The 16,366-nt window shown below is 36.9% G+C and overlaps 1 protein-coding gene across 1 annotated transcript in view; it reads right to left on the bottom strand.

Annotated features, from left to right (window-relative positions):
* Positions 1–16,366, bottom strand: part of EYS (eyes shut homolog) — a 1,808,075-nt gene that overhangs the window by 364,616 nt on the left and 1,427,093 nt on the right. Inside the window, 2 exon segments of the mRNA XM_030809409.1 lie at positions 6,442–6,475; positions 6,477–6,589. Coding sequence (XP_030665269.1) covers positions 6,442–6,475; positions 6,477–6,589 — 147 coding nt within the window.

The raw sequence follows: 16,366 nt of genomic DNA, 5'->3' as shown, positions 1-16,366 counted from the left end.
CAATTTCTGAAATTTATAGACAGTCTATTTTAATTTTTTCAAGTCCGCTAATTGTGCTTAACCAGTAAAAAACACTAGTAATACACAGCTCTTAGAGGAAATGGGTCTTCTTCATTTGGGTGAAATGAATAAAAATGAAAACTCCAAATTTCACCAATTGTCTGTTTTCTTACTCTCCCGTTTTTGATGCCACAATTTTTAGTCTATTTGTTGCTAGGATGAACATGGCTGTTAAATGGATATAACATTTGTAACACCTCTTAGACAAAAATCGTGCATCTTAAGACCTTAATTCCCTAGACAAGGTACAAGAGGAAAGGAGTTAAAAGCATTATCTGACTAAGTCACTTATTTCAGGCCTGCCATTTGCCAAGCACTGTTTTAAGCAGGTTAAATGTATCTCTCATTGACTTATTTCTTCATAAATTTCAATTGTATAAGTAGAATATCATTGTTCTATTTTAGGTGAAGTTTAATGAATCACATAATTCTAGGTCAAGGGTTGGCAATCTATGGCCCATGGACCAAATTCTGACACTGTCTGATTTTGTAAATAAAGCTTAATTGAAACATGGCTGCACTCATTCATCTATATATTGTTCATGGATGCTTTCAGGCTACTATGGCAGAGTTGAACTGTGCAGCTTGCAAACATATCTACTTCAAATATCTATTTCTGATGGTTATAGAAAAACTTGCTAACTCCTGCTATATTCCTGATTTTTTAAGTAAATGCGTGAAAACATTATCTTTGTTTCAAGCTACATTTTGACTAAACCATTGAAATTTGTGTGTTCGTTTCTATTTATAAGAAATTACAACAATGTTCAATGGGATAATTTCCTAAAGATTCAATACCTATTTAGTTTTTATCACAACTATCAAGGTTGAATAACTCACAAACAAAACTTAAGAACTATTCTAGCCAAGTACCTACACTATGCAAGGCACTAGAGGAGGTTCTGAGGAGGGTGGGGAGAATAGGGAACTACAAAACACAGTTTAAGATTAAGAGGTTAACATGGTTTTGGCTCTGTCCCTACCCAAATTTCATCTTGAATTGTAGCTCCCATAATTCCCACGTGTTGTGGGAGGGACCCGGTGGGAGATAACTGAATCATGGGGGCATTTTCCCTCATACTGTTCTGGTGGTAGGGTATAAGTTTCATGAGATATGATGGTTTTATAAGGAGTTTCCCCTTTCACTTGGCTCTCATTCTCTCTTGCCTGCTGTCATGTAAGATGTGTCTTTTGCCTTCTGCCATGATTGTGAGGCCTCCCCAGCCACGTGGAACTGTGAGTCCATTAAACCTCTTCTTTATAATTTACCCAGTCTTGGGTATGTCTTTATTAGTAGTGTAAAAACAGGCTAATACAGAGGTGTTTGCTATTTAGTGAGGAGATGTAAGCACAGACGCCTGGTAAAATGAATCTCTGTGCCAGTTCTTAATTTATACTTCTAATTTAAGACATGTCACAACCAGGTTTCCCAAAGAATTATGTAGCTATCTACTAAAAGGTGAGAAACTAGGGATATATAGACCATCACTTATTCAACTTTGTATCCCTCACATTGCCCAAAGAAAGCTATGCACATTTTAGGCACTCAGAATTTGTTGAATTTGTCTTTGCTGTCATAAAAAAGATGAAATACAATGAATAGAAGTTTCTCATGAATGACAATGCATTAATTCAGCCATCCATGTTTGCAACCTACTCCTTCCTATATCTGTCTGCAGCTAGCTCTATTGGGACTCATTAAGGAGGAACAAAGATATTCAAAGAATTTTATGGTACACACAATAAAATTGATGAAAACAACTGAGCAATCTTTTTCCTTAGAAGAAAAAAGATGCTATCTAATATGATGACAGGGAATTCTGTGGGATTTCATTGGCCTAGCCACATCATTGGAATGAAATACAGTAAGTGTCTAATGAAGACATTGTATATTCTGCTGGAAATCATTTTATAGAGAAAGGCAGGTGTTATGACTCTTTAGATTTAATTTGTTTTCTCCAGGAGTATCAGAAATCTTTTAGTCTTCTATAAATGCAAATGAAGGGGCCCCAATAATTCCACTAGCGTGTCAATTACTCTTATCTAAGATTGGTCCTTCTTTTGCTTCCTATTTTAAATACAAACATTAAGTAATATAAAGATTGCTTCTGAATCCTCTCCTCCCACTGGAGTTGCCCATGTAATTTGCCTCCTGGGACTTGGTCAGATGTCTGCTCATAATTCTCAAAGATCACATACTTCCACATGGCATGCTTATTTCTTTTCAAAGAAGCAGCACAGAATGGATCCAACTGCATGGTAATATATCCCATGACAAAACCTCCTGATTGATACTGCTTGTGTAATAGAGCTCATTTTCTGAAAGTGCACCTAAAGAATTTTGTGTGGTCTCATCCCTTCTCTCGTGACCTATTAGTAGCTCCTTTGACTAGGTTCCAGAATTCTGAATTGCTTCAGTGGCAGATTCAAAAAGCTTTCTTTTCATCTTGACTGCTGCTCTCGGAGCTGTCTCTCTCCCACAGAGCGTTTTTTTTAAGCTATGCTTTCTAAGGATTTTTACTGTAACCCCGTAAGGATTCAAGTTTTATCTTCCTTTTGTTCCTTTTCAACATCAATTAGTTGGTGAGGCAAACTGAGACAAAATAAATGTGCAGTTTTGAACCAGGAATATAATTCAAAGCTGACAGTGGTTTATCAGCCTGATAGTTCTCTATCCTTGTCTCTTAAATATTTGATTTCATATAAAATACAAATGTTCAAAAAATGTTTGTGGAATGGAATTGAGTTGAACTGAAATGTTTAGGAATAAAAAAATGGCAAAATTAAAAACAAAGCAACTCAAACAAAATCAACACCTAAAATTTGAAGTGAAACATCTGTTTTAATTTTCTCACTACTTTAACTGCTCCTACACATAATATACTGATTTCAAAGCAAATGCAGTTATCCCCTAAGTTAAGGGACACACCTTTTAAATTACCGGTATCTAACTGAATTACAAAAATCTTTGTGCTCATCTGTTGTGAGGCTTTTATGAGGCTGACAGATTCTAAGAGGATAGAAAGTAGCAACCCAGGAAACATTCTGCTGAGGTATTCCCAACAGTGTAGGATTAAATTACCACCTTAAAAACGAACAGAAAGAATGCTTTACAAACAAAAATATTTTCTCCCTTCATGGGCTCTGAAACTCTCTCCAGTAAACAGCTTTGATGTGTCTGGTACTGTAACAACAACAATTATATAAGACAAGGGCCGAAATGGATGATCATTACAGTGGCATTATTTTCTTACTGATAATTTCTAGTTTGATGGTTTCTGTAGGTCATTGAATAAGGAAGGCAGAAATGATCCTATGGCACTATCATCAGCTTGACTTTTATTGGATTTAAATTAAAGTACGAACTTGAATGGAGTATATATATGCTTGGCATGTATTTCTCTGGTATTCAAAGATAACCCCTCCAAGTGTCGGTATGGACATGAGCCAGGAGCATGCACCCAGAGCAGGAGAATTCCCAGTGGTTGGGTGCTGCTTTAACTATGAGCTGTTTTTAGTTGGTAGAAATAAATTTTCCCCAAGAAAACGCCTTCCAATTCTATATAACTTAAAAAATTGCAAAGCCAGAAAATCACTTTTCTTTGTGTCTTTCAATTATTATGTTTGTGTCTTTTGTTCTGTTTTTGTTTTGTTTACTCTGCAATGCACTATTACTTCCAAATTTCATGGTCATCTACCAGCACTTGGATTTTGTATAAAAAACAAGTTTTTCTTTTGTATTTTCTTCTCTCTCAACATAAATCAGTCAGACGCTCTAAAGCTGTCATTTAAACATGGGTGCCTCTGCTCGTGGGGAGTAAATGATACTGGCCTAGCCTGGCAAGTTGGTTTCTTTCTAAAATATAACATAAATTGTTAGTTTTAATTTAATGTTAAAAACTACTAATTTCACCCGGCTTTCCTAAATGCTTCTTTTAGGCATTTTACTCATAGTCAAATAATAAAATCTTTTATAATTTGTATAGAAAGTGTAGAATGATGAATCAATTTAGCAAACTGTTTCAAAGTAGCGGAGCAAATCGTTTGGGAAATAATAAATTGCCCCAAAGGGGATAATCTGTTTTATTTTTTTTAAATTTTTTTATTATTTTATTATACTTTAAGTTCTAGGGTACATGTGCACAACATGCAGGTTTGTTACATATGTATACATGTGCCATGTTGGTGTGCTGCACCCATTAACTCGTCATTTACATTAGGTATATCTCCTAATGCTATCCCTCCCCCCTCCCCACAACAGTCCCTGGAGTGTGATGTTCCCCTTCCTGTGCCCATGTGTTCTCATTGTTCAATTCCCACCTATCAGTGAGAATATGCGATGTATGGTTTTTTGTCCTTGTGATAGTTTACTGAGAATGATGGTTTCCAGTTTCTTCCATGTCCCTACAAAGGACATGAACTCATCATTTTTTATGGCTGCATAGTATTCCATGGTGTATATGTGCCATATTTTCTTAATCCAGTCTATCATTGTTGGACATTTGGCTTGGTTCCAAGTCTTTGCTATTGTGAATAGTGCCGCAATAAATATACGTGTGCATGTGTCTTTATAGCAGCATGATTTATAGTCCTTTGGGTATATACCCAGTAATGGGGATGGCTGGGTCAAATGGTATTTCTAGTTCTAGATCCCTGAGGAATCGCCACACTGTCTTCCACAATGTTTGAACCAGTTTACAGTCCCACCAACAGTGTAAAAGTGTTCCTAATTCTCCACATCCTCTCCAGCACCTGTTGTTTCCTGACTTTTTAATAATCACCATTCTAACTGGTGTGAGATGGTATCTCATTGTAGTTTTGATTTGCATTTCTCTGATGGCTAGTGATGATGAGCATTTTTTCATGTGTCTGTTGGCTGCATAAATGTCTTTTGAGAAGTGTCTGTACATATCCTTTGCCCACTTGTTGATGGGGTTGTTTTTTTTCTTCTAAATTTGAGTTCTTTGTAGATTCTGGATATTAGCCCTTTGTCAGATGAGTAGATTGCAAAAATTTTCTCCCATTCTGTAGGTTGCCTGTCACTCTGATGGTAGTTTCTTCTGCTGTGCAAAGCTCTTTAGTTTAATTAGATCCCATTTGTCAATTTTGGCTTTTGTTGCCACTGCTTTTGGTGTTTTAGACATGAAGTCCTTGCCCATGCCTATGTCCTGAATGGTATTGCCTAGGTTTTCTTCTAGGGTTTTTATGGTTTTAGGTCTAACATTTAAGTCATTAATCCATCTTGCATTAATTTTTGTATAAGGTGTAAGGAAGGGATCCAGTTTCAGCTTTCTACATATGGCTATCCACTTTTCCCAGCACCATTTATTAAATAGGGAATCCTTTCCCCATTGCTTGTTTTTGTCAGGTTTATCAAAGATCAGATAGTTGTAGATATGTGGCATTATTTCTGAGGGCTCTGTTCTGTTCCATTGGTCTATATCTCTGTTTTGGTAGCAGTACCATGCTGTTTTGGTTACTGTAGCCTTGTAGTATAGTTTGAAGTCAGGTAGCGTGATGCCTCCAGCTTTGTTCTTTTGGCTTAGGATTGACTTGGCGATGTGGGCTCTTTTTTGGTTCCATATGAACTTTAGTTTTTTCCAATTCTCTGAAGAAAGTCATTGGTAACTTTATGGGGATGGCAGAAAATGACCATACTGTCCAAGGGATAATCTGTTAAAGTACCAAAGACATTACACCTCCAATATGAGGAATTGTTAAAATGATTGTGCATTTATTTCAAAAAAGAAAACAATTGTCAAATTTTGAATAGTGCTGGTAATACACCTTAGTGATGTTCATTCAGAGAAGAAAGAAGCCCATAAATTCTGCTTGTAGAGACCTTTATGAACAAATTGCATAATAATGCAGAGAACTCTGGATGTAAAGACATTTCCTTAAGTAAATACTGTTAATACTACTTAAAAAAAACAGCTTATATCAAGATAATAGATGTTGCTAAAAGAGTGGTAGGAATTTACTTGATTGTCAAATGAACCCCAGCTTTGGAATGCCTTTTCCCAAGTTATCAAGTATTGACTGTAATTCATATTTAGTGATTTATATCATAAAAGTATGCTCTGAAATATTTGCAGCATTTATGTTTTACTGCTATAGACATATGCTGTCAAATTCATATGCTTGCTAAATTCTGTCTTGTCGGCTCAGATCGTGTTTGTAAGTCACATTCCATTGAATGACTCATAAATTAAAGGAACTTCTAGAGAAACTTCAAAGAACTAAAATTTCTCTTTGGTAATGCTTCATGCACTGGTCTGGAAAAGTTCTCTTACAATATTTAAATGAATAAATCATTGATTCAATAGATTAACGTTTGAGAAAGAAACATGACATACAAGAAGTCAAACATTTAATACTCACTGTAAAGAATAGTTCCATTTAAACTGTTTGTTTTTCATAGTCAAGTAGATGGTAACAGTTCTGTTATGTTCCTTCTCCAGGATAAACTTCAAAAACGGCAGTTCTAAATAGGAATTCCCATTGAAAGATGGAAAAAATAAATCTGCATCTAAAAAAGAAAATCGTATTAATATGTTCTGATAGCTTTATATTGCTACTCAAGTAGATAAAAACCATTTACAGTTAGCATTCATTTAAAAACGTAACACTAATATTTAAAATATTAGGTCCAATTTTAAGAACTTTAGATATAAAGTGTAATAAATTTATATTTATTGCCTCAAATAATTAACTACCAGTACAGAGGAAAAGACTGAATAAGAGTTATAATTTGATATTCATGGATGGGTTTTAAGACATAACAAACACCTAAAATTGTCTGAAAAAAATCTGTGTACTTGCATTGTGAAATCAGTGTTTCACCAGATTCTTTTGCGATATTTTGTGATATGAAGGTTGTATTTTTTGTTAATTTTTAATTTTTGTGTTTACATTGTAGGTATATATATATTTATGGGTTTCATGAGATATTTTGATACAGGAATACACTGTATCATAATCACATCAGGGTCAATGGAGTATCCATCACCTTAAGCATTTATCCTTTGGGTTACAAACATCAAGTTATACACTTAAAATTGATAAATTTTATTTGATGTAATTATATGTCAATAAAGTGAAAAAAATTCTGTGACACACAAAGGTTAGAGAACTGTCACACAGAGGAGTTTTATTAATGTTCATTAATGTTTAGTGCTTTTCAATAATACTTAGGTATTTTATAAGTAGTATTACTATAATATGCAAGGTTATTAGTTTTAGACTTATAGAATTATTTGTATCTTAAATAATCTCACAAAATCTTGGTGCACATAAAATTTGAAACATTTCATTGTTATAGATCTATATTCATATCTATTAAAATATAATTGGTACACAGAACAAGTGTAACACATCATATGTTGAAAATGCAACTTCTTTAACGTTTGGTAATAAAAAAAAAGAAAATGCAACTTCTTTTTTTTTTTTTTGAGATAGTGTCTCATTTTATCAGCCCAACTGAAGTGCAATGAAACAATCTCGGCTCACTTCAGCCTCAAACTCTCAGGCTCAGGTGATCCATCTGCCTCAGCCTCTGAAGTAATTGGGACTACAAGTGTGTGTCAACACACCTGGCTAACTTTTGTATTTTTAGTAGAGACGGGGTTTCACCATGTTGCCCAGGATGGTCTCAAACTCCTGAGCTCAAGCAATCTGCCCACCTTGGCCTCCCAAAGTGCTGGAATTACAGACGTGAGCCACCGTGCCCAGCCAACTTTCTTTTTTGTCTTTCTCACAATGAGGGGAATTTTCTCTTCCACTGGATGGAAATTTAGTATTTCCGATTATTTTTACCATCTCTCTAAGTCATACCGTGAGTGAGAAACTAATATCCAGTCTAAGAAATTTAGTAACATTTTAATCTTCCATCAGAGATATGATTTCTCCTATCCTCCTTCACCAGCCTATCTCTGTAGGGTGGCCTGACACCTGCTGTCTTCCTTGAGGGGCAGAAGTAACCTGGTTTCTGTTCTTTTCTCTTTTTATCACCTCTCCTAAGGTTAGCTGCTGTTTCTGACCCTTCCAGCTTTGAATGGGGAGAAAGCAAGCTGGGGTGGAAAGGAAAGACTACACAGCAAAGAAGAGCTGTTAGAAATGGCAATTGTGCTGTTGTAACCAGGCATCTTGTTCTTTAGGAATGGAACATGTTTAAAACTGGTTGTTTCTTTCATGGTAGGGATGCCAGATAAAATACAGGATGCTCAGTTAAATGCAAATTTCAGATAAATAACAAATGAGTTTTATTTGTTGTTTGTTTGTTTGTTTTTTGAGACAGTCTTGCTTCGTTGCCCAGGCTGGAGTGCAATGGTACAGTCTTGGCTCACTGCAACCTCCACCTCCCAACTTCAAGCGATTCTCCTGCCTCAGCCTCCCGAGTAGCTGGGATTACAGTCATATGTCACCACGCCTGGCTAACTTTTGTATTTTTAGTAGAGACAGGGTTTCACCATGTTGGCCAGGCTGCTCTCAAACTTCTGACCTCCGGTGATCCACCCGCCTCAGCCTCCCAAAGTGCCGGGATTACAGGCGTGAGCCACTGTGCCCAGCCTAAATAAGTTTTTAGTATAAGTATGCCTCAAACATCACATGAAATATACTAAAAATAGTGCTGTTTATTTGAAATTTAAATTTAAGAATCCTGTAATTTTAGTTGCTAGATCTGGCAACAATATGACTCACGAGCATTTATTCAATCTTTGGAAACCCTTTGTCAACTGCCACGCCTAGGATTTGCAGCCATACCCTCCCTTCGTTGGCTGGTCACTTCTATCTTGGTCTTGCTCTGATTTTTCAAACTCTTGTTGTTGACAATGACTTGCCTGTGTAAGTGCAAACATTGCACAGATTAAGTTAAGTAGGCAAGGATGACTTTTCCCAAGGCTATTGCAGTAAGGGAGAGGCCAGAACTCAGTCTGAGCTCAACTCCTTTGTAATAAACGGTGGGAGAGTTTTTAAGAGCTGGAATGAGACAGAACACAGGCTGTCTGTGTTTGCTAATTGGCTTTACTCAAAGGATAAGTAAACTTTCTCTTATCTTTGTATTAGGACATAGTTTTACAACTGGGAATCAAGGCACCCATTGAAGTCAGTCTTATATCCTCCCCTAGAGGTAGACAGATGGGCTGCTATCTTCTTTTATGATTACATTTCAGGGGAGCAGTGGTTCCAAGAACCTTAAGAAAGATTCCTGGCTGGTAAAACTGACAAGATCTTTAAAAGATTTATGTTTCAAAGGCAACAGAGAAATAATGTAATACGGAAAGTTTTCTCAAGTAAATGCTCAAAGAAAAGGGAGACCAGGGACCTAGAGTTAGGAAGAAACCTTTCTAACGTTTAGTTAAGCTAAGAAGAGTGTTAAGGCCATCTTAGTCACTTAACAAGCAGCATTTGGGAAGAACAGAAAATGACTTCAGGCCAGTTGCTTTTCCTGAGGGGTACATATCTAGTCCGTGGTAAAGACTCTTAAATTCTCTGTCATCTCCTGACCTACTGTAGGGTATAGTTAATTTCCAACCAAACTCTGTGTCTCTGTTTTTCTTCTGTTGTTTTTTTGAGACAGTCTTGCTCTTTTGCACAGGCTGGAACGCTGGTGCAGTCTCTGCTCACTGCAACCCCCGCCTCCCGAGTAGCTGGGATTACAGGCGCATGCCACCATGTCTGGCTAATTTTTGTATTTTTAGTAGTGATGGGTTTTCACTATGTTGGCCAGGCTGGTTTTGAACTCCTGACCCCAAGTGCCTAGGCCTCCCAAAGTGCTGGGATTATAGGCATGAGCCACCCTGCCCAGCTCTCTGTCTTTCTCTCTCCCCAACCTTCTCCTTCCAGACACACACATACACACACACACATATACAGACAGGGCTGCTATAGCTCAGCTATGAATGTATGACTCTGTAGATCAACAGTCCATGGTGCTACTTCCCAAGTGATCCAGCTGTAGCTATCCCCAAACACATTGTCAGATACGGTGGGTGGAAGAGGGTGGGGAGTGAAGTCCGCAAGATAGCCACCTTCAAAAACATTTTCTCAAAATTATCTCTTAAAATCCTCTTGTCCAAATACGAACCCTTTTTAAATCAAGAATACTTTCTAGTTAAATCTTGCTTTCAGGTATGGCACCTCATTTGTTTACAGTGTTATATCCTGTTGTGGAAAAGAAAGTTTATTTTTAATATCCTGTTTATGCCTATAACTTGTGAAGGTTAGTTGTGAGAATCAGATATAAACAATACAACTTATCTATTACTAAACTGCTTGACTTAAGTTATATGGTATCACAAAAGTTACCGTTTCTTGGCCTTCTACACACAATCTTTTACTCTTAGAAATTTACCTACCTGGCTCTGCATTTTACTGAATCTGTTTTTTTCAAAGGTTATTAAGGCCTTGTTAGCAAGTCCTTCATCAGTGCTTATGAGCACTGATGCCTAGAAATCTCCATAATACTAAGCCCTCATTTTTATTAAAACTTTCTCTTTCCTTGTCTTTCATGACACTGTTCTGTATTTTGGCTGTCTTCTTACCTACCTTTTGCAGACTGTTTCTTCAACCACTTTATAACACACATAGTTTCCAAGGCTCTGTCCTCTGTCTTGAGTCTTCTAATCATTTCTGACTTTTCTACAACTGCTGCTCCTTCAGTTTCTAACTCATAGTACTTAGTGTTCCAAGCTTAGAAACCCAGCATCATTATCTACTCGTCTCTTCCTAAACTAGTTGCTAGATGCTGACACTTGCTTAAATCAAATCTTTTATCTTTCCTTGTGCTACCACAACCCTTTTTTAAGTTCTCATTGTTTCAACTGAACTGTTGCAGTGGCTTCTTTCTAACTCGCTTTCCTTCCTACAGTGTCTATTAGTTGTCATTGCTGCCATGTCAATTTTATTCAATCATAATTACCTGAGACCTTTGGTCAAAAACTTCAGTGGCTACAGTATAATTATCAAGTAAGCCAGGCCCTCCATGGTCTTACTTTTTATTGCTTCTACACATACATATCTCCTGGTAAGGTTGAACCAACTTTCTTTTGTTGCTCTACTTGTGTTCATACTGTTCTATCTTTGTGGAACATTCTTCCTCAAATCCTAGGTATAAAATTTCTCCCTTAATTCAAGGCCTACTTGAATATTCTCCCAAATTTGAACCCCTCAAAGCATTGTATCCACAACATTTTTAGTCTATGTATTGTTTTTTATCCTACGTTACAATTGTTGGCATAAATATAGAATTGATAATATAGTAAACTTAATAATTTGGATGAAGGCAGTGAAGTGACTTTTATTAGTAGAAATAGAATGTCCTAAGCATGTGAATTCTAAGAAGACACTGGGGAAAATGTGAGTTAAGGAGGTGAGTTTCCTTTCTTGTGACCAGAAATTATTGTAACATAGTTGGAATGTCACTGATGGAGCAGAAGGTTTGCAGATGCTGAAATGCACGTGCATCAATGTTTAATGATAGAAGAAAAGCCATATACCAATCAAGTTAAGATGCAATGTAACTAGCTAGACACTAGGAGAAGTTTGGATATGAATTTGGATGCCATTAGTAGAGGAAAATGGTTAAGTTTACAAAGAGATGGACTTGGCTTGTAAATAAATAGGATCCTTAGCATATAACTTGGAAACTATTTGGATGTTGCGTATCTGTTGATTCTACCATAGATATGGTTTTAGACACTGTTTCTTCTTGTTATTTTTGCCTGTATTACTGGGAGTCACTAATGAATTCAACGCATTCAACAAACATCTATCAAGTGACTACTACATCCCAAGTACTCGTCAAGGAATACAGTGTTGAGCAAATATACAAAGATTACCCTAATGGAGCTTAGATTTTAGCTTCACAGAAGGAAACCCCAAGTTAGGAGTTGAAGATGTTTTGGGGAGGTCCTGGACAAATGTGCCATCATGTTCCCTTGACCATTTTTCCTGACATTTGTTGTCACCAGGAGCATTGAAACTAATGTGAGATGGAAGACTAGATAAAAAGGAAAGTCCATAAGCCTATCTCATCTATCCTCCTACAGTATACATTCTCTGAAGAAAAGATCTGTGTTTGATTCACCTTTGATCCCCCTATGGCATGTCCAATTTTGCACATGTTAGGCAAATGCTATATCCTTTGATAAATACAAATACAACTAAAATGATCATAAGTGGTAGTTTGAAAACAAAAACCAGAAAATATTTTATAAATAAAATGGGATGAGAAAAGGTAATGATGAGATTCCAGCATTTTTCTTGTTAGGGCTTTTCACACTACTAAGTCCATGAGAAAATGTTTGAGAAAGGGTAGCCTTTCTATATGGGTTTATGTATGAATTAAATTATTTGGTTTTATAATTAGGTTTTGCTTAGTCTGAGAAGCAATGAACTCACAAAGTACAATGAAAATATAATTCAATTTGCTGAAAAATTACTTCCATGTTGCTTTGCAGGAGCACATCTATTATGTAATTCAGGTGCACCTGCCTACTTTCTGGCTCACACACTCTTTGAACCTTTTTTCAGTGCTGACAGGTTTTATGAAAATTATGACAGGAAACAACAATTATCAGCAATAAACATTTGCTGTTGAATTGCTTTCTAATCATATTAATTTTTTTTTCTTTTTTTAATTATTATTATACTTTAAGTTTCAGGGTACATGTGCACAATGTGCAGGTTTTTTACATATGTATCCATGTGCCATGTTGGTGTGCTGCACCCATTAACTCGTCATTTAGCATTAGATATATCACCTAATGCTATCCCTCCCCCCTCCCCCCATCCCACAACAGTCCCTGGAGTGTGATGTTCCCCTTTCTGTGTCCCTGTGTTCTCATTGTTCAATTCCCACCTATGAGTGAGAACATGCAGTGTTTGGTTTTTTGTCCTTGAGATAGTTTACTGAGAATGATGGTTTCCAGTTTCATCCATGTCCCTACAAAGGACATGAACTCATCATTTTTTATGGCTGCATAGTATTCCATGGTGTATATGTGCCACATTTTCTTAATCCAGTCTATTGTTGTTGGACATTTGGGTTGGTTCCGATTCTTTGCTATTGTGAATAGTGCTGCATTAAACATACGTGTGCATGTGTTTTTATAGCAGCATGATTTATAATCCTTTGGGTATATACCCAGTAATGGGATGGCTGGGTCAAATGGTAATTCTAGTTCTAGATCCCTGAGGAATCACCACACTGACATCCACAATGGTTGAACTAGTTTACACTCCCACCAACAGTGTGAAAGTGTTCCTATTTCTCCACATCCTCTCCACCATCTGTTGTTTCCTGACTTTTTAATGATCGCCATTCTAACGGGTGTGAGATGGTATCTCATGTGGTTTTGATTTGCATTTCTCTGATGGCCAGGATGATGAGCATTTTTCCATGTGTTTTTTTGGCTGCATAAATGTCTTCTTTTGAGAAGTGTCTGTTCATGTCCTTCGCCAACTTTTTGATGGGGTTGTTTGTTTTTTTCTTGTAAGTTTGTTTGAGTTCATTGTAGATTCTGGATATTAGCCCTTTGTCAGATGAGTAGGTTGCAAAAATTTTCACCCATTTTGTAGGTTGCCTGTTTACTCTGATGGTAGTTTCTTTTGCTGTGCAGAAGCTCTTTAGTTTAATTAGATCCCATTTGTCAATTTTGGCTTTTGTTGCCATTGCTTTTGATGTTTTAGACATGAAGTCCTTGCCCATGCCTATGTCCTGAATGGTATTGCCTAGGTTTTCTTCTAGGGTTTTTATGGTTTTAGGTCTAACATTTAAGTCTTTAATCCATCTTGAATTAATTTTTGTATAAGGTGTAAGGAAGGGATCCAGTTTCAGCTTTCTACATATGGCTAGCCAGTTTTCCCAGCACCACTTATTAAATAGGGAATCTTTTCCCCATTTCTTGTTTTTGACAGGTTTATCAAAGATCAGATAGTTGTAGATATGTAGCATTATTTCTGAGGGCTCTGTTCTGTTCCATTGATCTATGTCTCTATTTTGGTAGCAGTACCATGCTGTTTTGGTTACTGTAGCCTTGTAGTATAGTTTGAAGTCAGGTAACGTGATGCCTCCAGCTTTGTTCTTTCGGCTTAGGATTGACTTGGCAATGCGGGCTCTTTTTTGGTTCCATATGAACTTTAAAGTAGTTTTTTCCAGTTCTGTGAAGAAAGTCATTGGTAGCTTGAGAAAATTGAATCTATAAATTACTTTGGGCAGTGTGGCCATTTTCACCATATTGATTCTTCCTACCCATGAGCATGGAATGTTCTTCCATTTGTTTGTATCCTCTTTTATTTCATTGAGCAGTGGTTTGTAGTTCTCCTTGAAGAGGTCCTTCCCGTCCCTTGTAAGTTGGATTCCTAGGTATTTTATTCTCTTTGAAGCAATTGTGAATGGGAATTCAGTCATGATTTGCTTCTCTGTTTGTCTGTTTTTGGTGTACAAGAATGCTTGTGATTTTTGTACATTGATTTTGTATCCTGAGACTTTGCTGAAGTTGCTTATAAGCTTGAGATTTTGGGCTGAGACAATGGGGTTTTCTAGATATACAATCATGTCATCTGCAAACAGGGACAATTTTATTTCCTCTTTTCCTAATCGAATACCCTTTATTTCCTTCTCCTGCCTGATTGTCCTGGCCAGAACTTCCAACACTATGTTGAATAGGAGTGGTGAGAGAGGGCATCCCAGTCTTATGCCAGTTTTCAAAGGGAATGCTTCCAGTTTTTGCCCATTCAGTATGATATTGACTGTGGGTTTGTCATAGATAGCTCTTATTATTTTGAGATACATCCCATAAATATCTAATTTATTGAGAGTTTTTAGCATGAAGGGCTGCTGAATTTTTTCAAAGGCCTTTTCTGCATCTATTGAGATCATCATGTGGTTTTGGTTTTTGGTTCTGTTTCTATGCTGGATTACATTTAGTGATTTGTGTATGTGGAACCAGCCTTGCATCTCAGGCATGAAGCCCACTTGATCATAGTGGATAAGCTTTGTGATGTGTTGCTGGATTCGGTTTGCCAGTATTTTATTGAGGACTTTTGCATCAATGTTCATCAAGGATATTGGTCTAAAATTCTCTTTTTTGGTGGTGTCTCTGCCAGGCTTTGGTATCGGGATGATGCTGGCCTCATAAAGTGTGTTAGGGAGGATTCCCTCTTTTTCTATTGATTGGAATAGTTTCAGAGGGAATGGTACCAGTTCCTCCTTGTACCTCTGGTAGAATTCAGCTGTGAATCCCTCAGGTCCTGGACTCTTTTTGGTTGGTAAGCTATTGATTATTGCCACAATTTCGGAGCCTGTTATTGGTCTATTCAGAGATTCAACTTCTTCCTGGTTTAGTCTTGGGAGGGTGTATATGTTGAGGAATTTATCCATTTCTTTTAGATTTTTTAGTTTATTTGCATAGAGGTGTTTGTAGTATTCTCTGATGGTAGACTGTATGTCTGTGGGATTGTTGGTGATATCCCCTTTATCATTTTTTATTGCATCTATTTGATTCTTCTCTCTTTTCTTCTTTATTAGTGTTGCTAGAGGTCTATCAATTTTGTTGATCTTTTCAAAAAACCAGCTTCTGGATTCATTAATTTTTTGAAGGGTTTTTTGTGCCTTTGTTTCCTTCAGTTCTGCTCTGCTCTTAGTTATTTCTTGCCTTCTGCTAGCTTTTGAATGTGTTAGCTCTTGCTTCTCTAGTTCTTTTAATTGTGATGTTAGGATGTCAATTTTGGATCTTTCCTGCTTTCTCTTGTGGGCATTTAGTGCTATAAATGTCCCTCTACACACTGCTTTGAATGTGTCCCAGAGATTCTGGTATGTTGTGTCTTTGTTCTCGTTGGTTTCAAAGAACATCTTTATTTCTGCCTTCATTTCATTATGTACCCAGTAGTCATTCAGGAGCAGGTTGTTCAGTTTCAACGTAGTTGAGCAGTTTTGAGTGAGTTTCTTAATCCTGAGTTCTAGTTTGATTGCACTGTGGTCTGAGAGACAGTTTGTTATAATTTCTGTTCTTTTACATTTGCTGAGGAGTGCTTTACTTCCAACTATGTGGTCAGTTTTGGAATAAGTGTGATGTGGTGCTGAAAAAAATGTATATTCTGTTGATTTGGGGTGGAGAGTTCTGTAGATGTCTATTAGGTCCACTTGGTGCAGAGCTGAGTTCAATTCCTGGGTATCCTTGTTAACTTTCTGTTTCATTGATCTGTCTAATGTTGACAGTGGGGTGTTAAAATCTCCCATTATTATTGTGTGGGAGTCTAAGTCTCTTTGTAGGTCACTAAGGACTTGCTTTATGAATCTGGG

The sequence above is a fragment of the Nomascus leucogenys genome, chromosome 3 (assembly GCF_006542625.1).
Source record: "Nomascus leucogenys isolate Asia chromosome 3, Asia_NLE_v1, whole genome shotgun sequence".
NCBI classification, from domain to species: Eukaryota; Metazoa; Chordata; class Mammalia; order Primates; family Hylobatidae; genus Nomascus; species Nomascus leucogenys.
Note: the sequence above shows the minus strand (reverse complement) of the source record. Positions and strands in the feature narration are given on the sequence as shown.